Here is a 26,610-nt window from a genome sequence, read left to right as displayed (position 1 = left end):
CTCTCGGTATTTTCAGCTAGCTGTTTCATACTGCTCTAGGTTATTGTATTACTAACTGGTAAAATTAAATTTGTGAGTTGGCTCAGAGTTTGCCATAAAAGATTTTATATAAGGGGAAAAAACATTGCTGCTTCCTAGCCAGAGTTGTGGGTCTTGCAATGGCTACTTTAAAAATGTAAAATGAGTGTTTATTACTGGCTGCAGTTACAGCTGATTGAATTCATTGATCCCTATTTAAGACCTGACCTATTTAAGACCAGGCCCTATTTTAGAGGCCTGCAGACAAAGCCCTACAAGGAGAGATTGAGGGCCCTGGATCTCTTCAGCCTCCACAAGAAAAGGCTGAAAAGTAATCTTGTGGCTGCCTACAAATTCCTCGGGTTGGGGTGGGACACAAGGAACAGGAGATGCTCTGTTTACCAGGACACCCCTTTGAGTAACTAGGAACAATGGCCAAAAACTGATGGAGAGCAGATTTAGGTTAGACATCAGGAAGAACTTTATGGTAAGGGTTGCCAGAATCTGGAATGGGCTTCCAAGGGAGGTGGTACGCCCCTGTACCTTGGGGGTCTTTCAGAGGAGGCTAGACATGCACCTGGCTAGGATCATCTAACCCCAGTGCTCTTTCCTGCCCAGGGTAGGGGGCCAGACTCATGATCTACTGAGGTCTCTTCCTACCCAAACATCTATGAATCTATGGCCAAACTCACTGAAATCAGTGGAGTCTTCTGATTTTGATGAATTTTGGATCAGTCTACTAGTTTGGACAATGGGAAATTGATTCAAGAATGACTATACATAAAGTTGCACTAGTTTAACTACATTAATTTTAAAATCATCACTTTAGGTAAACTGGTACAACTTTCTGTTTAAACCAAATTGCATAGTGTGTAAGTGGTGGAGTGAATAGTGATAATCAATTAAAATAGTGAAAAACAAGAGACAAAATTTATTGTTTCTATTTTTATAGGGTTAATTAGACTTCGCTCAAATCCACTTCCTAAGCTTCAGGGGGCAGAATATGTTCTTAATATCACAGCTACTGATGATAATGCCTCTGGAGGGCCTCGTTCTCTCAGTAGTACAGCACTTGTCATTGTGAAAATTGACGATGTCAACAATAACAAACCTGTATTTCAGAAGGTAAATATACTAGTTTGTGTGTTATGTTAAATAGCCTATAGAGAATAAGGTTCAGTTTTGTGGATTGTATGTGAAAAGTAGTAAATACATCTCCTAACCATTTTCTAAGATCATCCTATGTATCCAATTAACAGTTATTGCCATAGACTACAGTACCTTTCTGCATTGAAATAGGTAACATGCCCTACAATTGCTATGACAAAAAAAATACTTTTATAACCTATGCAGAGTGCAGAAATTAAAAAAAAAGACTTGGAATTCTGGGATAAATTTATCTTTGAGGACAAATATTAAAAAGCTTTAATTTTAAAGTACTTAAAAAAAATAAATAGAATAAATTGAGTTTTCAGCAATGTTGATTAAAGTTTTCTTTGCTCAAACATTATGAGCATGATACTGCCTCCAGATATGCAAAAGGATATTGTTGCATATTTTTCAAAATCAGCTAATTTTCCTGTGGCCCTTAAGGATCAGATGCAAATGCTGTTCACCTATTCTTGACAAAGCCATCTTGTAATGAAAGCTTTTTTTGACCAAATTGCAAATGTTCAGTTATTAGAGGAAAAGGTTTTACAATTGGAATCATCTGCAACAGCAGCAGTTTTGTCAAAATATATTGCTTTCTTGCAAGATGCTACTAATCATCTCCATATAGTTTAAAAAAGCACAAAGTAGTAAGTGAAGTTAATGGATTGGTCACAATGTGTATACAGGAACAAAAATGTCTAAGAATCTAGTTAAAGCAGATTAAAGTTTTTTTTTTTTTCCTCTCAATTTGGGAATTGGCTCAGACTTCCAGGCTTCATTGTCATAAAAGATTTCACTCTAGGAAAAAAATCTTTGCAGCCCTAATTTACCTAATTTAAATTTCCTGCTTTAAATTAAATGGTGGTTGAAGTATTTGAGATTTTTCCCTAGTGTCAAGATTATCGGGAACATGCTTCTGTGTTGGAAAACCAGCCTCCAGGGACATTTGTTCTGCAAATTGAGGCCACTGATGCTGATGAAGGAGCCAATGGTAGAGTGAAATATGGCATGATGCACAGAGATGGTGTCTTACCAGCATTTAGGATCCATCCTGATACAGGTAATATAAATCTCCTAACATTTTGGGTTTGAGTTTAATCTTATTTATGTCATTGAAGTTGGTGTATTACACTGGTATAAAACATCTTTAAGAAAGATGTTGTCAAACGATCTAAACTGGATTCGAAGCATGCACAAATCATCTGCTACTTTGGGTTGTATAAATGTTCAGAACTTAACTAGAGTTAAGCTTTTCCTCAAAAACTAGAATTTCTGTTGTGTGAAATAGGTGCCTATTCTTTGTAAATAGATGTTTTTATATTTTAAATGCATGTTAGCTGAACTTTAGTTTATAAAATATGTCTTACCTGAAGGATAGTTTCAAAAGAGACTGTCAAAAAGCAAAAAATATACGAACTAAGGAAAAAAAACCCTTTTCATAATAGAAAACATAATTGATCTATATATACTTGGAGGTAACAATGGAATCAATTACTAGTTGTTTTCTTGCATATGAATTTTATCTGGAATTCCACAGCTTAAGATAAATTGTTCTTAATTATTTGCAGTTAAAGCAATTGATAATTAATTTATTCCATATCAAATTATTTTGATACTTAAAGCCGTTTTCTAATTTAGTGTCCCAGTCCTGCATATACTCCAGTATTCTGTAATCTTATGTATCTGAATAATACTGTCAAAAAGTCACTGGAGTTCCATAAGTCCTTGTAGGATTTGGTATGTGACTCGTGCCATTCTTTACATCCTTGGGATAGTAGCTTAGGGCTCCTATAGATGTTGAGGGAGCTGGCTTCGATGTGCCAGAAATCCAGCATGTCAGAGCAGACTCAATTAATCAAGTCTGCTGGAGCTCAGAAATAAATGAGCTCCAGTGGACTCTAGCATCACATGAATTAGCATCCCTGCACTGAAAAATGGTGGCAGGGCACTTTGAACTAAAGCTTGTTTGAGCTTTAGTTCAAAGCGCCCTGCTGCCATTTTTCAACTGGGTGGACACTGATACATATAATGCCCAGGCACTTTTAATTAGCGTGACTCGGTAATTAAAGCACCCCCCTCCCCCTTCACACACGCACCTCCTGAAGCACATGTAAAAATCCCCTTGCATTGTAACCAAGTATATTGTTCTCCACCATTTACAGTCCCAAAAGATATAAAAGTAATCTAAGTGACTGGAAAAGAAAACTGCATGGTATTTTAACTTCTTGACCTTCAATCTGTTTTCAGGAGTCTTGACAACTTCTCAGAGATTTGATCGAGAAAAGCAGAGGGAGTATCCTATTACTGTGACTGCAACAGACCAGGCTGCAGAACCTCTCATTGGGATCTGTCAAATAAATGTTGTCATCCTGGACCAAAATGACAATAATCCCAGATTTGAAAACACCCGCTATGAATGTAATTGAGAATCATTGGATAGAGTTTCAGTACCCTGAGTGTGAGCGTACCTGATGTCTAAGATTTTTGTTTTGGTTCCCCTTCTTCTGACCCAAACGCAACTAATCCTGTGAATTCCAGGCAAAATTAATATTTCATTACAATCAGGGATGGATGCATTTATCATTAGATATTACCCATAGTGATAACAAACACAGTCATTCCCCAGAGTCCTCTTTTGAATATTTCTGGAAGCAAAATCCTACCAACACATTGAAGTGCTAGTAATTTTACTCACCTGAGTAAATCAAAGCTTTGTGGGGCTTCTCAGAGGTGTGAAGGTACCCAGGAATGTAAGTGTCCATAGAATCAGGCCCTTACCACTTTGCATCATTGTCCAATTAACATATTTTTGTCCTCATTGTTACATACCTTCCCATTTATTAATTATGTTCTATCCTTTAACACTTAATTTTATTCTTTTTTCCCATAATTCTAAATTTCTTATATAAATGAAATGGATCGGGGGGAAAAAGACATTTTTTTTCTGGAAATCAGGAAATAAAGGGATCACTCCTTTGCTTGAAAACCGATTGTGCGTATGTAGGAATATTTTCAGCAACTTTTATAATGGGCATTATGCACATTAAAAAGATGTTGAAGCATGGCACGAGAGTTTACAAGGTATGAAGTCAGAGAGTTATGTAAACTTGTATGCATAATTGTTCATGTCATGAATAGGAATTCTGTGCACTTAGTGAAGAGGTCAAAATATGGTTCATGTTATGTTTTTATTTATTGAATCAATAGATTGTAATGTTTTGGGTCTTTGGATAGATAATGCTTATTTAAAAAAAAAATCCAAAGTCATAATTACTTAAAAGGGTAGCCTGTAACTGTTTTGGGTATTTACACATTGTGTAATTATTATATATTAAAGGAAGAATTAAATCCACAGGGTCACAGAAATCTAGAGCTAGATATGAAAACTGTATCTTTAAGCCTCCACAGTGTGCTGAACATTCATTACAAGGTTTTCTATTAGAAGATGATTTTACTTGGAGTCTTTATTGGAGTCTTTTTTATCAGTAGGCATATATAACTTTCACAGAGATAAATAGGAATTATGTGCTATATTTTTGAAAGGCTAAAGTCCTGCTTATACTGGAAAATAATTGTAATAGGTTTCAGCTTTAAGACTCAATTTTTGTGGATTTCAGTTCTGTATCAAACGAACACCTAAAGCAAAATATTTAAAAGTGTTCTTTTTAACTTCGGCCCAAATTCCCCACAAAGATGTGCACACCTTTTGAATTTTGGCTGATTGCAGACGTGGAAAAAACCCCAAAACAACACTTTACTTTAAATTCAGCGTGCTCCCATGTCAAGCCCAGTACATGTCCAAAAGACACGAGTATTCTTCATGTTTCTTAAGGAATTGCTCATATTGCTCCAATGAATTAATTGTCAATATGAAAAATGGTCAATATTAAACCTGTTCTCCTTGTGTTAGATTTCCTGAAGGAAGACACAAAAATTGGGACTAGCTTTCTTCGTGTTGCAGCCCATGATGATGATTATGGTTCAAATGCTGCCATTACATACTCAATAGCAAATGAAGATCCAAAGTATTTGCAGGTTAATCCTAGTTCAGGCTGGGTATATGTCAACCAACCCATATCTCAGGTACAGTATGTATTTTCTTCTGAACCTGGACAGCTTGGCTAACTAATGGGAAGGAATAGGGTTGAGTCTGTTACCATCTTCATGCAGACCCTCACAGCTTAGAGAAAAGCAGTGAATAAAGTTGTGGTTGTTTCTGTTCTATAAAGTATGGAAAGAGACACCCTGTGACTTTTCCTTCCCTTCAAATGGTGTGAAATTGCAATGCTACTGTAAATCCTCTGTTAAGAATGTGCTCACTATGCCACACTGTGGGGTACTTACTCTTCAGTACATAGATAACTATGCCTTATTTAGGTCGTTATAGGTAGATTTAGGTATCTATAGGTAGATCCTGCCTGACTAACCTTGTTTCTTTCTATGACCAGGTCACTTAGAGCTTAGATGCAGGAGTCTAGATAGATGTCATCTTCTTGGACTTTAAGAAGGCCTTCAACACAGTATCCTATCCTATTCTTATAAACAAATTGAATGGCTGTGCCATAGACAATTACACAGTTATGTGGGTGGCAAACTGGCTTAAGGGTCGTACCCAGTGAGTGGTGGTGGATGGGTTGGTATCAGCCTGGAAAGATGTGGGCAGCGGGGTCCCCCAAACCTCGGTCCTTGGGCCATTGCTGTTCAATATCTTCATCAGCAACCTGGATGAGGGCGTGGAAAGCACTTTGTTCAAATTTGCAGATGACACCAAACTATGGGGCAAAGCAAACACTGATGGGAAGAAACCAAATCCAGGTGGACCTGGACAGGTTAGAGAAGTGGGCAGAGAACAATAGGGTGCAGTTCAACAAGGACAAGTGCAGAGTGCTGCATTTAGGGAGAAGGAATCACCAGCACACCTATAGGCTGGGGGATGACATTCTCAGCAGCACAGTGGCAGAAAGAGATCTTGGAGTCGTTGTCCACTCCAAGGTGAATATGAATCATCAATGTGATGAAGCAATTAGCAGAGCTAACTGCACTTTGTCATGCATTAGTAGGTGCATCATGAACAGGTCCAGGGAGGTGACGCTCCCTGTCTATGTGGCACTGGTCAGGCCACAGCTAGAGTACTGCGTCCAATTCTGGACACTACAATTCAAGAAGGATGTGGACAACCTTGAGAGGTCCGGAGGAGGGCCACTCGTATGGTTAGAGGCCTGCAGGGAAGGCCTTATGAGGAAAGGCTGAGGGACCTGGGCCTTTTCAGTCTCTGCAAGAGAAGGCTGAGGGGGGATCTTGTGGCAGTATATAAATTCACTGGGGCAGGGGGAGGGGGCAGCAGGGAATAGGAGATGCTCTGTTTACCAGAGCACCCCTTGGAATTACCAGAAACAATGGCCACAAGCTGATGGAGAGCAGGTTTAGGTTGGACATCAGGAAGAACTTCATGGTTAGGGTTGCCAGAATCTGGAACGGGCTTCCAAGGGAGGTGGTGCTCTCCCATATCTTGGGGGTCTTCAAGAGGAGACTGGACAAGCACCTGGCTGGGGGCACATGACCCCAGCATTTTTTTTTTCATGCCCCCGGCTTTTTTTTTTCCCTGCCACTGGCAGGGGGTTGGATTCGATGATCCTTGAGGTCCCTTCCAACCCTAGCATCTCTGAATCTATGCCTCATGGATATTCCACATGGAAGATAAAAACACTGTAGACAGTAGTTGCTCAAAGCGCTTAAAATTTGATACTAAATAAATAAAGGGTCTGATACTTTTAGGGCTTCAAATTAGCCACAGCTGGTGTTGAATTTATATATATGGGCTTTGATGTGTAGGCATCCATTTTCAAATACTGGTCATTTATTTGAACTGTGAACGATGCATAGAATTTGGATGAAGTGTTGTTTGTTTTATTTTTATATACTTTCCTTCTTTCATATATATACTTTCCTCGTCAGATATCAACTTCCAAATATATGAGCCACTGTCTAGTATAATCGCTTAATGTACAGATTCCATCTGCCTCCTCTGGACATTTGTAAATTTGCAGCTTTCAATTAAGTGTCCAACAAACAGTGCAGAACTGCATTTACACAGGGGGCTGTCCAAGATGTTCATCGCGTGGAGTGTTGTTTTGAAGTATCTGTATCCAGATCTCCGTTTGTTCAGCTTTACCCATACTTCCCTTTTTTTCTTCTTCTAATTTTGATATACTTTCCTTCTTGATTCTGAGCATGCTGGGCTGCCCACAGCAGAGTTGCTGCTGCATAAACCAGGCCTGTCTCACAGGAACTCCAGAGCTATGAAGGGAGGCATGGTGCATAACATTCCTGAAAGCATGCATGTGGCTCCTGTGACTCGGTGGAACTGAATCTTATCCTGCTGTTCAATACATGTTAAAAATAAGACTTACCTTTCTAACATTGTTGCACCCGTTTGTACACTTAAGCTTCCTTTGTACCAAATTTAAAAAAAATGAGTGTAGTTTTGATTATATCAAATAAAATCTGAAATAACATGGTTGAGTTTTTTTCTCAGGTGAAGGAATGGTGTAGTAGGAGGGGTATTGAATGCATTAAGTCATTTCAGCCCTTTCTGCTCTAATCTCTTGACATGAGACTGCTAAGATAACCTATTACTCATTGAATATGCAACAACAGCACTTTTTATTTAGTGTGCACTGCACTCAGTGGGCCAAATTCAGCCTCTTCAGAGGCATTGGTAGGTGGGGTGATGAGGATACAACAACGTTGGAATGGGTGTGGGTGAAGGGAATGTGGCTTTGGTGGTACATGGTAGTTCAGGACCATGGTTCTACCTCCTCACCTTACCAAGAAATGCCCCTCATATCTGTTGTTGATGCCAGAAGGACTAGTGCAGTCTCTTCCCCGCCTCCCTCTGTTCCCTGCCTACACCTGTATCATGGCTTTCCAGCACACTGCTAAACTGGGATAGGGAAGAGCCCATTATATTGTAAACGTACCTGTGCTAAAGAAATCCAGATTTTGTTCCTACTTGTTTTGATTGTCTGCTGAATCCACATAGCTGTGTATGCTAATAGAAACAGCAAAATAACAATAATGGAGTGCTACTGACTAGTAATCGTCATTAGGATTCCTGTCTAAATAGCTTTTTTTTAAGTAAATTGTTACAGTGGCCCAAGAGGTTTGGGGTTTTTTTGTTTGTTTGTTTTTTAAATAAAACTCTGTAGGAGTTATGAGAGTTAGAATATTCATTTTTCAGATGAAGTAGTTCTAGAATAAAAAGTTTATAGTTATAGCAGGACTAGATGTTAGAAAAAGTAATGGTTGCATAAAGACTTTATAGACCTGTAATTAATTTTCTCTTTTGTTCAGAAATCAGTTATAACTCAAGAAATTATTGCCACAGATGGAGGAAACAGATGTAGTAAGGTTGAATTAGTAGTAACAATTACCACTTCAAAAAATCAGCCCCCACAATGGGAAAGAGGAAGTTATGAAGTTGTACTTCCAGAGAATACTACAAGAGATGCACCTATTGTGGTACGTAGTACTTTTGCAGTAGACTGTTCGATTGCTGAAAAGGCTTCTTTGGTTAACAAGAATTTTATATGCCCATGAACTGAAATTTCCACTGATTTGCTATCACTTTCCTCTCCAGAATTATTGACCAGATTTTGCTCTCAGCTAAATTTAAATACTCTCATTTGACTTCAGTAGCATTGGTTAGATGTGAAAACAGAATTTGGCATTCTCAAATAAAATGTTCATATTAAAATAATTTCTTGAAAACAGGGACTCTTCCTCATCGTTATTTCATTGTTATATTTGTTGTTCTTTTTTGAATGTTCTTATTTAGGAAAATTATTATCTTACTAGGAAAATTATTAGACCTAATAATTAGACCCACTTCCTGGCGAGAAGCGGGCAGCGGTGTCCCACAATGGTTGGTGCTCCGTCCAGTACTTTTCAACATCTTTATTAATGATTTGGATATGGGGGTGAAGAGCTCACTGGCCAAGTTTGCGGATGACACCAATTTATGGGTGAGCGTAGTCACGCTTGAAGATAAGCTACAGTTACAGGTGGACCTAGACAGGCTAGCAGGTTGGGCGGATCGGAATCTGATGAAGTTCAATGTTGAGAAATGTAAAGTGCTCCACCTCGGGATGAGCAACCCCCAACACACCTACAGGCTTTGTGGCACCAAACTGACGAGCACCACGAATGAAAGGGACCTGGGGGTAATAATAGATCACAGTATGAATATGAGCCAGCAGTGTGATGCTATAGCCAGTAGGGTAAATAATACTCTGGCGTGCATCAATTGTTGCATCTCCAGCAAAACCAAGGAGGTGATTCTTCTGCTCTACTCAGCACTGGTGAGACCACAGCGGGTGTACTGCATACAGTTCTGGGCACCACACTTTAAGAAGAACATGAAAAAGCTTGAGAGAGTCAAAAGAGGAGCCCCCCGTATGATCAGAGTCTTAAAAGGCAAGCCATACGAGTAAAGGCTGAGGGATCTGGGACTCTTCAGCCTGAAGAAAAGAAGGCTGAGAGGGGACTGGCAGTAGCTTACCGCTACACTAGGGGAGTACATCAAGGGCTTGGTGAGCAACTGTTCACCAGGGCATCCGAGGGAAAAACCAGGAATAATGTCCACAAACTCCTGGAAGATCAATTCAGGCTCAACATTAGGAAAAACTTCTTCACAGTCAGGGTGTCCAGACTGGAATAAGCTCCCTCCAGAGGTGGTGCAATCACCTACCCTGGAAATCTTCAAGAGGAGACTGGATGGTCACCTTGTTAGGGTCACCTGACCCCAGTTTTCTTTCCTGTTTGGTGCAGGGGCAGGACCTGATGATCTTCCAAGGTCCCTTCTGGCCTTACAATCTATGAATCTAACCTACATATTTTTATATTGACAGGCAGCTTCAGTGTGGTTACATGGAAGCAGTAACTAGTACAGTTTTGCCAAATAATTGTAAAATATTTAATGTTTTACTGATAATATGATGTGCAAACAAATCTGTTTGCAGTCTAATAATCTTTGACTGAAATTGACCTGACTGGGTATACAGAGATGCTTTGAAAAATATTTAATTTTGTTCAAATTAAAATGTTGGGGCATAGTTTGTACACACACAGTATATAAAAATATTTCTGAATCTACAAAACTACCAGTTGTGTAAACATTATATTTTCAATTGCACAGACAATTAAAGCAACCTCTCCCCTTGGTGATCCCCGTGTGACGTACAATTTGGAAGAAGGACTTGTTCCAGAGACCAACATGCCAGTTCGTTTCTACCTGACTCCGAATAGAGATGATGGGTCAGCTTCAATATTGGTAGCTGAGCCATTAGATTATGAAACAACAAAGAACTTTTTACTGAGGGTTCGGGCACAGAATGTTGCTGCAGTTCCTCTGGCAGCATTCACCACTGTCTATGTCAATGTAACAGGTATATAATACGTTAACAGCAACACTGTAATACACGAATTAAAAGTCCATCTAAAAATGTTACAGTTCTCAAGTGAATTTAATTATATATTATGAGCTCTACCTTTTGAATATTTTAGATGTCAATGACAACGTGCCTTTCTTCACTTCGTCAATTTACGAGGCCTCTGTAACAGAGGGAGCTGATATTGGGACATCTGTTCTTCAAGTCTCTGCCACTGATCTAGACCTTGGTCGGAATGGGGAGGTAAGTATGAAGTTAGACGCTAGATTATACACAATACCTCTCAGAGAGTTCATCCATACAGCATCTCTAATGTGTCCCAGGAAAGATGCCCCTGAATGCATCCATCCAACCTGCTCCCACTGACACATGTCAAACCTTGAAACATGGTAGTGAAGCTGCCTTGGGGTGTCCTTCTGTGGTGGCTTTCAAGTCCTTGGTCTCCAGCATGTGTGAAAACAGCTACAGGAGAAACCCCAGTGGAGCTTCAGCATTCTCATTTTGGATTGGGTGCGTGTGACCTGGAGCTGGTGGGTGGGACATGCTTTAGCTATGCTTTTTTTTCCCAATTAGGCAATTATAGAAAGGTATTGATGGCCAAGGGTTTCAAAAATGTGCTTCAATTTTATGCTTCAGTGTGGGATTCTTTAAAGAGCCCTGACTTTTCCAAATCTGCCAAAGTCACCCTTTAAATATCAGATCCTTTTCATCTGTCTCAAGATGAACATCCAAGTCTTGACTATTTCTGTCATGGCGGGAAGAGGGTGAAGTCAGGAGTAACCACACATACATGTACTGGAGATCAGTACACTTATAGGCCTGTAATTTTTAACACATTCTTAAGAGTGGGGCCCTGTTGTATAAGTACTGTATGAACATGTAGTAAGAAACAGTCCCTGCCTCAAAGAACCTACAATATAAATGGACAAGACAGGGAAACGGTAGGAGAAAAGTAGTAGTATGGTTATTTTCCTTTACTGGATAAGAAATCAAGAGACAAGGAAATTTAAGTGATTTGCCCAGTCATGCAGGGAGCCGGCAATAGAACTAGGAATTGGACCCAAATCCCTGGAGTCTGAGTCCAGCACCTTAGCCACAGGATCATTCTTTTCTTTCATGGCTGTTTGCTTGTGAAAGGATGGAGTAACCCTCTTCTATTTAATCCTTCAGATCAGTTACTTTCTGTTACATGACCGTAGTGGGGACTATACTTGTTTTCGTTTGGACTCACAGACGGGCTCAATATATACTACTGCAGTATTTGATAGAGAGAAGAAGGGTTCATATCTTTTAGAAATAAAATCTGTAGATGGCTCTGAATCAGCTCGACCTGGAAAACATGGGCAACCAAACTCTGGTAAGAAATAAGCTGAAGTATCAGTGTGACATATTTGTCTAAAAAAGTTACGTTTGTCTAAAAAAGAAAATGCTTTAGCCCCCAGTGTTGTTTTTAAATTCATTTTTATCTAAGGTCATTTGTAAAAGATGTGTTTTATTTTTTTTAACTATTTTCTCACAGCTGGAAGAAATATTTAATATTTTGTGCGGTGAACAGGCAATTTTTCAATTCTAAAACCTAAAAGAAAATTGGAACTTTTTTGATATAGCTGCCAGATCTTGGAGGAATCCTAACTAGCACAACCACACCCACTACTTTTTAACACAGGATGCAAACCTAATTTGGGCAGAGGAACTTTTCAAATCGCTGCACACTGTACTGTCTTCGGTCAGGAGTGATAAGGAAGAACTGAACAGAAAATTTTAAGACTTCTTTAAGAAATTACATTATGAAATGACTTGGTTGAGGTTAAACAGAGAGTTAAAGTTGGACTTTTGTGGCTTCAGGACAAAAAGTTATGACTTAAAATTGTACAATTGCCATATTAGGCATCAATTATTCACATGTTATCTGTTTAAATAAATTGGATATGACATTCATTTGATATCCAAGTGCTTTTGAGTAATGTTGGTATATAATTTGTCCACAACCCTAAGGGTTTGTTTCTGTATTGTCTGCATATTCGTCTTCATCTAATGTGCAGCTAGACAGTTTAAGGAATTGTAGCTGACAGAAGTGGCACAGCTGAGTATTTTAATCTCTTGTTTCTTGTCTCTCCAGACACAGCCTACGTGCGCATTTTTATCAGCGACGTGAATGATAACAAGCCTGTCTTCACTCAGAGTGTCTATGAAGTTAATGTAGATGAAGACCAAGATGTGGGCTCTACTGTCATTATAGTCAGTGCTAATGATGAAGATGAAGGTAGAGTATTGGAATTCCCTATAGCTGCATCTAAAATATTAATGAGTTAATTTCAGCACACTAAGACATATTTAGTGGTGTTAGGAAGGAAAATGTCTTTATGTCTCTGCATTTTAAAACTTCTTTATGTCTGAACTGACAGAGCATGAACGTTACTTCATAACTGGGCTGAGGCATAAACCAGATAACTAAGTTAGGTAATGCATTAGCACAGGATGATGGTGAATAACTTTTCTGCCAGCAGATACAAATTTGTTAAAGACTTAGATCATTTCTTCTGTTAAAAAATGTGGTGGTAAAAATGTTCTAGTTAACTAAAATGAATCAGAGTTTGTTTAGAAAAGATTAATTTACTCTTTTTGTCCTAACAGCAAAGTTGTATGGTTCCTTTTTTGGTACACTGAGGCATAGTATTGTCACATGAAATGGTTTGGAGACAAAGCAGCATAGGAATTGGTTGTCATAAACAACAACAATTGTTTAAGATCCTAAGGGAAGAAAGGAAAGAGAGCAGCAGAATGAAGACAATGGACTTCAGAAAAGCATACTTTGAAAAATCAGGGAACTAGTGGGCAGAATCCCCTGGGATCTGAGGGGAAAAGATGTCCAAAAGAGACGGCTGCATTTTAAGGAGGCCTTTTTAAGGGTGCAGGAGAAAGCTACCCTGATGCTACAGAAGAATAGGAAGTACAACAGAACACTAGCCTGCCTAGACAGCCAGTCAATGAGAGAGATGTTGAATCCAGTGCCTGTGCACCTGTTCTGGTTGGTCTGGGACTGTGCCTCACATAGTACCTGCTTTGGCCCACTCAGTCCCTTGTCCAGGGCACACAGTGCCCACTCCAGCTGGTTTGGGATGTGCACTGTGTGCCGTGTGGGTCCTTGAGTGGCTGCTGCATGTGGTGCAGTCCCAGACTAGCCAGAGTGGGTGCTGGATCCATTATATGCATGTCTGTGGACGAGCGGGGATGCATGGGCCCTATCTGGCTCAAGGGGCCAGTCCTGCACCATTCATCTGGCCTGTGGACTGGTCCTGAGCCACTCATCTGTCCCACAGCACTGAATATGAACCAACAGTGTGCCTTTGTTGCCAAGAAGGCTAATGGCGTACTGGGCTGTATTGGTAGGTGTGTTGCCAGTGGGTTCAGGGAAGTGATTCTTCCCCTCTATTCAGCACTGGTGAGGCCACATCTGGAGTACTGTGTTCTATTTTGGGTCCCCCACTACAGAAAGGATGTGGACAAATTGGAGAGAGTCTAGCGTAGGGATTTAATAGCAGCCTTCAACTACCTAAAGGTTGGTTCAAAAGAGGATGGAGCTAGACCAGGGGTAGGCAAAATACAGCCTGCGGGCCACATCCAGCCCACCAGGCCATTCTGTCCAGCCTGTGGGGCTCCCTAAACAATTTAGGAAATGAATTATTTTCTGCCTCTGGCTTCTTGTCAAAGATGTCAAGGCACCAGTGGTAGTAGGACTCGGGGAGCCAGTGGCAGGACCTCTCCCTGCTGGTGCAGCCTGGCCTGGCCCTGGCCCCTGCACTCCCACCCAGCTGTTGCTGTGCTCCTGTGCATCTGCTCACTGCCACTCACCCCCCTGCCTGTAGCTGCCATTTCTCTGCTTTTGTGCCTGCCACCCCTGCTTCCCCCCCCAGCTGCTCCAGCAGCAGTGGTTCCTGACTGCATTGCTGGACTGCAGGACTCAGCAGGCGCTGGCCAAGCCCCCACGATTCTTGGCTGGCAGAGACAAAGAGAGAGAGAGTGTGTGTGTGTGTGTGTGTGTGTGTGTGTGTGGCAAGTCCTACATCCTCCTCCCACCATACACATGTACCCACACACCCTGCTCCTGACCTAGACTGTTCTCAGTGACAGCAGATGACAGAACAAGGAGCAACAGTCTTAAGTTGCAGCAAGGGAAGTTTAGGTTAGATATTAGAAAGAATTTTCTCACTGGGAGGGTAGTAAAACACTGGAACAGGTTACCCAGAGAGGTGGTGGAAGCTCCATCCTTGGAGGTTTTTAAGATCCAGTTAGACAAAGCTTTGGCTGAGATGATCTAGATGGGGCTGGTCCTGCTTTGAGCAGAGGGTTGGACTAGCTGACTTCCTGAGGTCCCTTCCAGCCCTCATTGATTCTATGAGTTTGACACCCCTGAGCTATACTGTATATAGACTACCATATAACACTTGCATACTAAAAATCCAACAGTAAGATAGGAATTTAAACATATGGGCAGATTGAAATTTGAAATAAAAATAATTTGATATACTTACAGGTTTCCCTCGCTTTATGCTGTACTTACATTTCTGGAAAATGGTCCATAACTTGAATTCGCATAAAGGGAACCCACTTTACAATGTAACAACTAGGGATACATTCCAAGACCTTGACTGTACTGACCCCCAAACCCATTTCTACCACTTTTACAAGACAATTTTGGTACTCACCAACAGCAGACAGTAACACAAGAACAGGGCGCTATCATAACGGGGATGGCAACTACAGAAATGTGTCGTATACAATGAGCGAGGAGCACAGATGCACACAGAAGACTATATTTTGGTGCGTCACTCCCACAATGCACCTCACAAAGCAGCTGACTGTGGGCTCCCACCACACCTATCGCATAAGAATGAATTTACCTCGCATATAACAACTTTTTGGTATAAAAAGGGTCATCGTGTAAGAGCAAATTCGCACATGCAGAACCCACATAAAATGAGGGGAAATCTGTATTAATATTACTTATTAATGATCAAACCTTCAGATAGAAGTGCTGCAAAATAATTGCATATTTTGATGCACTTTAAATGATACATGAGTTTAATACTCTGTTTGTGGATTTACAGGAACAAATGCTAAACTAAGGTACCAGATCACAGCTGGAAATATTGGTGGAGTTCTTGATGTTGAACCAGAAACAGGAGCCGTCTTTATTGCTCAACCACTGGATTATGAAGAAGCCAAAATGTATGAACTTCATTTATTGGCCTCTGACGGTAAATGGGAGGATTATGCAATTATCATCATCAACATAGTGAATAAAAATGATGAGGCCCCAGTTTTCTCTATCAGTGAATACTATGGAAGTATTATTGAAGAACTGGATGGGTTACCAGTCTTTGTACTTCAGGTATTGTATGAACTTCCATTACTGGTATTTTCATAGAGCAACATATTTCTAGCATTATTATTCTAATAGGTTAATTTTAATTTAAATGTTAAATTTAGTTCTTTAAAGAAAGTGCATTGTAGGTAGATACACATGCAGTTTTATAAAGAAAATGATTATGGTATGGTATATAATATTTGCATAAAAAAGTGATAGACTATTATTCCACAGTTCAATTATTTCAATAATCATATGAACACATAAAATAGATTGCTATAGTGTGAAGTAGCAATATCTAACTATTTTCTACCACCTGTCATCAGTCTATTAGGAGCATATGCTGTACTTTCATTGGCATCTCTTTTCCAGGATGTAGTAGCAAATGGGATATAATTCAGAAATATGTATTGTATCATTAAACTGTTGCATCCCCTTCATAGGTTGCAGCAAATGATCCTGACAGCAGTGTGGATGGAGGAGATTTGAGGTATTCCTTGCATGGACATGGGGCAGCTGAGGTCTTCGCCATAGATGAAAACACGGGCAGCATTTACTCTCAGAAGATTCTGGACCGGGAAGAGCGAGCAGTATGGAGATTTGTTGTGTTGGCAACTGATGAGGGAGGAGAAGGACTTACTGGATTTGCTGATGTAATTATTAATGTGTGGGATATAAATGATAATACCCCCATATTCGTGTGCATGCCTAATGATTGCAATGGGAGTGTCTTTGAAAATTCTCCTGCGAACACGTTGGTCATGGAAATGACAGCTGTAGATTTAGATGACCCAAACGTTGGTCTGAATGCAGTTTTGACTTACAGGATAATTGAGAATGCAAAAAATGGGTTTGACATTGATATGTTTACTATCAACCCCAGTACTGGTACAGTCCATGTGGCGGAGGGGATGCTAGACAGAGAGAGAACTGAAAAATACCTTCTTATTGTAGAAGCAAGAGATGGGGGAGGGTTGACAGGAACTGGTACTGCCACCATATGGGTTTCAGATGTCAATGATCATATACCTAAATTCACTCAAGAGGTCTGGCAGGTGGTGATTCCTGAAAACAGTGCGGTCAGCTCAGAAGTTATGGAATTATCTGCTGTAGATGCAGACACTGGGGAAAATGCTCACTTAACATTCAGCATCGTTGCGGGAGATCCAGATCAGAAGTTTTACATTGAAAATGATAAAGAAGATCAGCGTGCAGCTATCCGATTGAAAAAGGACTTGGATTATGAGAAACCTCATGAAAGGTGGTTTAACCTCACTATTAAAGTGGAAGATCTTGATTTTTCCAGCATCGCAACGTGCCTAATTGAGGTTGAAGACTGTAATGATCACAGTCCAGTATTCGGTTCTCAGCTTGTTCATACAAGCCCTTTCTTTGAAAACATACCTGTAGGTACTCCAGTCACCGTGGTGAAAGCCACAGATGAGGATTCTGGTGTGAATGGGAATATTATATATTCTATTAGATCAGATTCAGATCCTTTGAGTCAATTTGCAGTTGATCAACAGGGTTATGTGACTGTGGCAAATGCACTGGACCGTGAAGTTATTCAGCAATACCATTTAATTATACAGGCTTCAGATCAAGGGATTCCTGCCCAAACTGGAAGTGTTACAATCCTGATTAACTTGCTTGATATTAATGACAATGGGCCATGTTTTGAAGCACCCTACATGCCTGTGGTTTGGGAAAATATGTTGGGGCCTCAGGTAGTATATATGAACCATACGTCAAAGCTTCTTCATGCTTTTGATCCAGACAGTGATGAAAATGGACCACCTTTTACTTTTTCACTGCCACCGAGTTATCAGAATTCTTTGGATTTTTCACTTACTGACAACAGAAATAATACAGCCACCATCAAGGCTCTGAGGTCTTTTGATAGAGAAAAGCAGAAGGTATTTCATCTGCCAGTAATTATAGCAGATAGTGGGACTCCAGCTATGAGTGCTACAAACACACTGACCATAACAATTGGTGATGAGAATGACAACAGCCATGCAGCAGGCCATAAGGAAGTCTATGTCTATACACATAGAGGTAGGTACTGTTCATATATGCAGCCAGATGTGTGGAGAATGTAAAATTTGGCTTGCTATTAATTTAGTTTCTTTGTTTTGAATATTTTGTGTTTTGCACAGTTATCAGTTACTAAGGCCCTAAATCTACAGATAAGCAAAATGATTCAGTGGGTTGAATGTATGGGCCAAAGTGTGGAAAGCATCATTTCCTGTAGAGGAACAATTGGCATCTACAACCAATATAAATCTTATGTTTTTAATGTGCGTGCTTTTTACCTGCTTAAAAACAATAAAATTATATATAACAATGGTTTTTTTATGCTCAGGATTCTCAGAAATGATTTATTTTTATTTAAGTTTTCAGCAAAAAGATTCTCCTGGGACTGGATCAGGAGTGGAAATAAGGGAAAGTTAGACTAAAAACATTAGGAAATGTTAATCTTAAACTTTACTATATATAGCTTTTACTATGTATTTCAGCAATTACATTGTATTTTTTCTACTGAAAAACACTTGTTTGTTTGCTGTTTTCTGAAAGCATATGAAATTAGAGCAGCATGTATAGTGATTTCTTCAGTTCAGTCCAAGAAAACCTGGCTCAGGTCAAACTGAAAAGAATTCTTTCAGTTAAAAGCAAATCATTTTGCCTTTGAATGAATTATTTCATTTCCCCCAATATTTTCAGCCAAACCTGAAAATGTGCTTAATTTGACCTTAATTTTACAAACAGATTTGATGTCCCCGAAATCTGCAAGTTTACTATTCATCAAAAATGTTTTGCCTAGCTCTGTTTGAAATGAGGGTGAAAAGAAGGTGAAAGTTAAATAGGGCTTGCCTGGATAAGCTCTGACTCTAGCCCTGAATTTAAAGAAGTTTGTATATTTTTTGCCATACGGCGGATGTGGATAATCTGTGCAGAATAAGTTGTACATACAACATTAAAGCTAATGTACACCCTCATCCTGGTGCTGTTCTGTTAGCTCTTCTTCCTCTCTGCTAGAGCAGCCAGTCAGCTGTCTTTTTACTTCAGCCACAGGGAGCCAAAAACGGATGCAAGAAACGATGCAATAAGAGGCATTATTGTCCATGCCCTTTCCTCTGAAATCATCTACTTGGGCTCTTGTTCAGAGAAGGTGCAGTATAAGAGTTGCTATGATGGTTCTATACCATGCGACACTCCTCCTAGTACTGGGTTGCTTTGTACTGGTTTAAGTCTAGATTACACTAGTGCAGTGATTCTCAACCAGTATGCCGTGAAGTCCTTTGAAAGGTACTGTAGGAAGTGTAAGGAGATAAGCAGATAAAGGCAGGCTCAGACATTGGGTGTGAGGTGGGGTTCAGGCTGTCCCTGTTCAGCTGCCCTGTCCCTACTGCCTGCCACCTCTGTAAGGAGGAAACTCCTGTAAAAAAATGAATTTAGTTTTTGAGATGGAGTGCTTCTCAGTTCACAAAAATTATGGAAGGGTGCTTTGAATCTGATGAGTGGTGTCTTGAGTCTAAAATTGTTGGGAAAGTCTGCACTAGTGATACCGTATGAAATAGCTGCCTCCTATTAGAATTTCTGAATCTTTAAATTCTGGTTTAGCATTTTTTTTTGTCTGAAAAGAATCAGTTCATAAGGGTATTATTCTTCTTTTCTTTTACCACTTACTTGCTCTTGTTGCTTTTTGTGCAACATTTCTGGTCTTTGCCTAGCTTTCACATATGTTTGTAGGAGAAATCAGACTACAGGCAGTACACTATTTCAAGAGGCTTGGTTCATAACCTTCACCAGAATCTAACAGGAATATGAAAATGATAAATGTAGTAATGAATGCAGTGGAATTTAAAACCCTTTGAAAAACAAAAATTAAATGCAGATTTATTATAATTTATCTCAACAGGAAAATGGTCAACAACAGAGCTTGGGGAAGTGTTTGCACCAGATCAGGATGACTGGGACAATAAAACATTTCTCTCTGAAGGAAAAATGCTCAAGTGAGGACTGTATTTGTGTCAAATTGAGTAATATTTAATGTTTATGCTTCTGTAATTATTTTACTCGCCATGCGATTTTTCTCTGTTATCTGCATAAAGCCAGGATTATCACACATAACAAGCAATGTACTGCCTGAATATTCTTTTTCATTTTAACTTGGGTAACTAGATTAGAAGGAATTTATGTATTCAGTAATTTTCCTCATCCCAAATAATATAGGGCCACACAGTGCTATTGATTTTTAAGCAGAGCTTCCCATCAATTTTCTGTGTGTTTGAAGATGTGTTAAATTTTAGAAAAAATACTAAAATAAGCTCCATTTTTGAAAGCCTGCCTCTGCTTATTATGGTCACATTCTATTTGGGCACAAATGGGAAAGAGAAAAATAATGCAGCCAATCATAAGTGAAAGTGATTGTGCTGCTCTTCCAGAGCTAAATTCACCACTTCATTAGCAGACATGGCTCTGTTCAACTCGGGTTATATCTACAGTGAATGCTGGCAGTATATTATGCTACAGTATATAGAGTAGTGTAGAGAGAATATATTGGTTATAGAGCACCTTCATAACCACAGAATACTACTGCCTTCATCATGTTTCATGGGCATGTGTCAGTAGTTCCCATTTGAAGCTTCCCTGCGGTACACACCAATGGGGCCAGTTATGTTCAGTTTGGTTTTTGCTCTGATACATTTCTGAGGTTGATTTTTAATTCCAAATGGATCAGTTGACAACAGAGCCTGCATAGCAGCCTTCTAGGGCTTGTGCAGTGTGTATACTGAAAAAGACCTACTTCAGAGAGTACATGCAAAATGTTTCCAATATGATTCATTAGTTTTTTTTTTCCCTGATTCTGGGGTTTACTTCTAGGCCTTTCAGATTAAATCAAAAGACTGGCTCTCTGGTAATGGTGGATAACGCTCCTCAGGGGACATATGACTTCAAAGTTAGAGTTTCAGATGGAGTCTGGCCTGATGTTGTATCTACAATACAGATCCATGTCCAAGAGTTGGAAAATGAAGCCATATACAATTCAGCCACTGTACGTCTGGCAGGTCAGTTTCCTTTTCAGGCGCTATATTTGGGTATTAATATAGGACAGATGCACCTGAAGTACTACTGGGTAAGTGAGTTGAGAGAGTAACCAGTGTCTTCAGGTGTTTCATTTTGGCATATTTATGAATCCCAAATGCAGATGTCACAGCAGAGGAGTTTATAAAGAGAGATGAGCATGGGAAAAATAAACATGACAAGTTTCAGGAGTTACTGGCAGAAATCTTCTCAGCTCAACCTAGTGATATCAATATCTTCAGTGTGATGAACATTGACAGGAGACGTACAGACTTGAGATTTGCAGTTCGTGGCAGCTCTTCATATTATAGACCAGAGAAATTGCATGGTGATATTGCAGCATTTAAAAGCAAGGTATGTGCTCCAGGTTTACTTCAGCAAACTTAACATTATGGTGTTTTGTGCGGATATACAATGAATATCTAAGAGTCATTTACAATGACGCAACCATACTATGGAGGAGCATGACAGGCCTACTGATTTGCTTTTTGCTCAAGTGAAAACCTATTATACAAAATGTTGTCCTTTTTTATTTGAATTTGCTTTCTTTCCTGTGTGCCTTTTTTACATAATATTTCATTTTAATAGGTATTCTGCTTTTGAGTTGCAAGAAGGCAATCCTTGCTTTCAGATCTTATAATTTTAGTTGGCATTAATTGCCTCTGTATGAAATACATTTATTATTATTAAGTATAATTATCACAGAAGTGCCTGAGGCCAACCAAGGTAGGTTAGATGCTATAGAAGCATTTACCTTATTTACTTGAATCTAAGACGACCCCCCACTAATTACATTCTCTACAGGGAAAATGTATACATTTATTATAAATTTCCTTGTATAGAGTTTAATTGGATGATTGTTTTAAATTTACGCCCCCCTACTACTGCAGGCCATAATGGGGTAGGCAGTAAGGAGGCAAGTGTAGGAGAGCAGTGGTGGACAGGCAGTAGAGGGGCAGGTGGTAGGGGGCAGGCAGTGTGGAGACAGTGGGGGAGGCATGCAATTTGTCCTCTGCCGCCTGTGTTCCCCTTTACCCCCCACAGCTTCAGGCCCCCAAAGTCTGTACCCCTCGCCTGCCTTTTCATCCACATCCCCCATACCTCTGCTATGGTGCTGGTAGGCTCCATCCCTGCTGCAGCCCAGAATGCTGACCAAGGCTCTAGCCAAGCCCTGTAGCAGTGGGAGGTGCCAACACTGCTGCTACAGGACTGGGCTGGGGCTGTGCTCCATGCTTTCTGCTCCAGGCTGCAGCAACTACCTTATTTACTCAAATCCATGACAAGGTGGTCCCCTCATTTAATATGTAGGGTGGGGAAAATGTCTCTATGGATTTGAATTCAGGCAGAGGGTTGGGGGAGCAGATGACCATTGCAGCTCCAGCTGGCCCTGACTTGGTCAAAACTACAGCCTCTGCCCACTCACCACTGCTACTTGCTTTCTGGCTCCAGCTTTGGCCTTGCTTCAGCCTGGCATATGGAGTACATGGTTGCATTGTCCCCAGCCCAGCCATGCAGCAGCCTGAGCTGGAGCCAAAGCTGCTGCCACCATAACCAGTGCTGCACAGCTGCATTGTGGCTGGAGCTACCATGTGCTCTGTAGCCCAGGCTGGAGTGGGGCCAAAGCTGGAGTCAGAGGGTAATCAGCAGTGAGGAAGCAGAGGCTGCAGGGGTCAGAAGGGGTAGTGGGTGGGGGGGAGCAGAGGCAGTGGTGGGCAGGAGGAGGAAGGGGGGTAGGCCCTGGAGTGGACACAAGTGGAGGGGGCCATGTGTATGTGGTGGGGGAAGATGCCAGGGGGGTGGGTGCTGGGGCACTCTGACACCAGGAGAGGAGATAAGTGGGGGGAAGTGACAGGGGGGAAAGGGTCAGGGGTCAGGCATTTGATTCCCATGCTGGCTGTCCCCCTACTGCCTACCTGCCTGCCACGCTGCGGTGGTGGTGGTGGTGGGGCGGGGGGATAAAACTTAACACCATCCTCCAATAATTAGATGTTATACATGGAAAATTTATGGAAAACTTATACATTTTTCCTGTATAGAATCCAATTATTAGGGCATCATTTTAAAGTCAGAGTTACTTTGGATTCAGGTAAATACGGTAATAAACCGTGCTGGAAAAAGCTTGCGGCCTAAAAGACAAGATACGTCAGGATGGGAGAAAAGGTGGGCGTAACTTTTCTGAACATACAGGATCATAGGAAAGTAGGGCTAGATGGGAAGGTCAAGTCCAGTCCTCTGTTCGAGGCAGAATCATCCCTGACCAAACCATCCAAGAGCAGGTGTGTCTAATGTGCTCTTGAAGATTTCAGGGCTGGAGGTTCCACAATTTCTCTAGGTAGTTTCTTCCAAAGCTTGACTACCTTCATAAGCAGAAATTTCTTCCTAATCTTCACCTAAACCTTTGCTGCAGTTTGAGGCCATTGCTCCTAATCCTGTCCCTACAAAGCTCATCTCCATCCCTTTCATAATTTCCCTTTAGGCATTTGAAGACTGTTATCAAATCCCCCCTCGTTCTTCTCTTCCCCAAGTAGGTTTTCAGCCATTCCTCATTACGTCTTGCTTCCCAGGCCTCTAATCAATTACTTTCATCACTCTGGACTCTTTCCAATCTGTTCACATCTTTCTTGAAGTGAGGGGCCCAACACTGGACGCAGTTTTCCAGGTGAGGCCTCATCTGTATTGAATAGAGTGGAAGAGTCATTTCCCTTGATTTGCAAGTGACACTTGTATTGATACTGCCCTGTGCGGTCTCAGCTTTTTTGCAACAAGAACACACTGTTGGCTCATATTCAGCGTCCTTCTTTGCAGTACAGCTACTCATTCCCGTCTGTATTTGTGCATACAATTATTCCATTCCAAGTGCAGGACTTTGCACTTGTTCTTGTTGAATCTCATCTGATTGATTGCAGACCATTTCTCCAGTTTATCCAGGTCATTCTGGATTCTAATGGGTTGTGTACAATTCTTAGCCAATCAGGATCAGAAGTCACAACTTGTTCCTTGCCTACCCATTATCAGACTGCAAAATACATATGGCATCTTTTTTTATTTGTCCATTAGACAGTCACATGGGTTTTTAGAATACTCAGTGGCCAAAGTTATAATACCAGAGGGGCAGAAACTGTTTTTGCAAAATTGCAACTTCCTTTTGCTTACGTATGAAGCTGTTTTGATAACAATGTAGGAAGTTGCAGAAATATCAAATAGGCTGCTCCATATTGCACAGCAGTGTGATCCATCAAAGTGAGAACTTTGGGTTACATCTTATAATTAAGAAATAGTATTCAATTAATTTTCTCTCTCACCTTCCAAAATTAGTGACAGGTCTTGTGAGAATCACCGACTTTCTCTACTTATAGATTGTAAACCATGAGTAGAAAATGCCTCTCTCATCTTGTGTGCAAAAGTTTAACTACACATACAGAACGTTGGTAGAAACTCTGAAATTATTATTAATTAAACATTTTAATAAATAAATGGTTATTTGTTAGTTCCCTTTGGATAGGACTTTATCATAACAGTTTTTAGCAAGCAACAAAAATCAGCCATCCCAATAATGCAAAGGAACCAAGATTGTTTATATGCCCCATCTTTTTCTGTAAGACTACTACAAAGCTGTCTAAATCTGTAGTACAGAATCCTCACTAATGGTTGATAGATGTTGACAGCATGGCCCACAACTGCATTGACAGGATGCATCATGTCACTGCGTAGTATAATTCATGCTCTTGGGGATCTCTTTTTCAATACATGTCACTATATTTAGAGATGTATCAAATAGGTGGTTATAAAGGCCAAAGGTCTTAATGGAATGGTGGATTGGAGTGAAGGCGCTAGTGAAATGAAAAGAGAATGCTGTTTTTGTTTTTGACCTTTAGAGTTTAGTTTATTTTTTTTCTCATAGATTTTATAACTCAAAATAACAGCTTATTAAATACACACAGTTGCTTGGATCCAAGTCTAGTTTTGTCTTCGTTTTATCCCTGTTTTATGCTACTGTTAAAGCAGATTGAGGCCGTTAATATCAAGTGTTAAACACTATAGGCCAGAATATTTTTCATGCTTATGTATCTTATGCAAACTTAGGTATCTGTGGAAAGGTAAAAAACAGTTTAAAAACAACAGATCTATTATGTGGCCAAATTAATTTGGAGACACCATGGCCTAGTACAGAAGGTGCTGGATGAGAGGCACAAGACCTAGAATATTCCTAGCTGTGCCACTGCTGTTGGAGTTATCTTGGATAAGTTGCTTCTCTTCTCTGTGCCCCTGTTTCCTGTCTGTCTGTTTCAGAAGCTTAGATGATAAATGCTAACAGCCTAAAACTGTCAGGTATTAGGTGCTGTCTGGCACCCAGTACAATAGGGCCCCAATCACTATGTAAGGCTATAGCAGTAAAAATAATGAAAATAAGTACCAAAGCATCAGAGATCCTGGAAGGAGGATTTTCACATTCCTCCACATCCAAGATTACTGCAATCTGTTGCTGGCAGTTAAATGTACTTGATGCATGCCAGGGAGTCCATGGGCTGAATCCGAAAAGCAAAAAACTAGCAGTGTGCACTGGTCTGCTGGCTAAATTCAGTCATGAACGCTACTCAATGAGAGACATTCTCTGGCCAGACCATATGTCTGCACTGGGTGTAAGGATTTTATTTTTACACGTGAGAGAATTTTTGTGTTAGTATCTGGGCACAACAGGTTGAGAGGAAGTTCTTTGCTGCTTGGGGCATGACTCTGTCCAGTTGTTGTGTCCTAGTGTGTAAGGTTGTAGAGATGTATGTCATACACTACCTTATGACCCAAACCTGGGACTGTGAGACCACTCTGAAAACTCTGGTCCCTTAATGCTGTTTCTAACAGTCCACTACAGTTGGCTATCCAGCATGGTGATGATTTAGTTCTAAGAAATATTGCTACTCTTAATGTTTTCAAACCCTGAATAGATAATATAATTTCCTTTATTTGATAAGTCATTTCAGCTGCTTATGAAATCTAGGCTGTTAGACAATTTTCAAGAACAATTGTCAAGAAATTAAAGTATTCCATAAAGTATTAAAATGAATGGATTCCATAAAGTTCATGATTGCATAATTTTTTTCAGAAGCAAAGGAATAAATGAAAACTTCAGTAGGACCAAGCAATGATTTATTAACTGCATTTTCCTTAGATTCAATCAGCTTTAAAAGTGAACATTTCACAGATCAATATAGATGAATGCAGGAAGACAGACTGCAGTGGTAGCAATGGTTGCACAAACTACTTCATTGTGAGTGACACCCCAACTGTCGTGGATGCTGGAAGTGTGTCATTTGTCTCTGTAACAACCAACATCAGTACAGTTTGCACCTGTTCAGCTAGAGACCAAGTTCATCAATCCTGTGCTTCCTACCCCCAGAGCCCATGTCTCAATGGTGGGACATGTATTGACACACTGAATGGCTACAGGTGAGAACATTTGTATTGCAGTTTTTCGTACTTTATTTTTCTTTTTTAAATGTCAAAGGGGTACAGGCCTAGAAAAAGAAAGCCTTTAGC

The 26,610-nt window shown here is 40.2% G+C and overlaps 1 protein-coding gene across 7 annotated transcripts in view; it reads left to right on the top strand.

Moving 5' to 3' along the window:
* The window catches only part of LOC102382780 (neural-cadherin-like), a 123,102-nt gene that overhangs the window by 66,168 nt on the left and 30,324 nt on the right, over positions 1-26,610 (top strand). For 5 of the 7 annotated variants that reach the window (XM_025216626.1, XM_025216631.1, XM_025216638.1 and 2 more), the window contains exons 8-22: positions 971-1,143; positions 2,062-2,230; positions 3,418-3,588; positions 5,081-5,253; positions 8,524-8,691; positions 10,367-10,616; positions 10,735-10,862; positions 11,790-11,976; positions 12,739-12,882; positions 15,728-16,011; positions 16,431-18,045; positions 19,910-20,003; positions 20,875-21,059; positions 21,200-21,429; positions 26,243-26,520. In XM_025216626.1, coding sequence (XP_025072411.1) covers positions 971-1,143; positions 2,062-2,230; positions 3,418-3,588; positions 5,081-5,253; positions 8,524-8,691; positions 10,367-10,616; positions 10,735-10,862; positions 11,790-11,976; positions 12,739-12,882; positions 15,728-16,011; positions 16,431-18,045; positions 19,910-20,003; positions 20,875-21,059; positions 21,200-21,429; positions 26,243-26,520 — 4,249 coding nt within the window. The remainder of the gene's footprint in view (positions 1-970; positions 1,144-2,061; positions 2,231-3,417; positions 3,589-5,080; positions 5,254-8,523; positions 8,692-10,366; positions 10,617-10,734; positions 10,863-11,789; positions 11,977-12,738; positions 12,883-15,727; positions 16,012-16,430; positions 18,046-19,909; positions 20,004-20,874; positions 21,060-21,199; positions 21,430-26,242; positions 26,521-26,610) is intronic. The other 2 variants (XM_025216646.1, XM_025216652.1) reach the window with 1 other exon arrangement.

Source organism: Alligator sinensis, unplaced genomic scaffold (genome assembly GCF_000455745.1).
Source record: "Alligator sinensis unplaced genomic scaffold, ASM45574v1 scaffold170_1, whole genome shotgun sequence".
NCBI classification, from domain to species: Eukaryota; Metazoa; Chordata; order Crocodylia; family Alligatoridae; genus Alligator; species Alligator sinensis.
The sequence above is the reverse complement of the archived record's forward strand: the minus strand, read 5'-3'. Positions and strand labels throughout refer to the sequence as shown.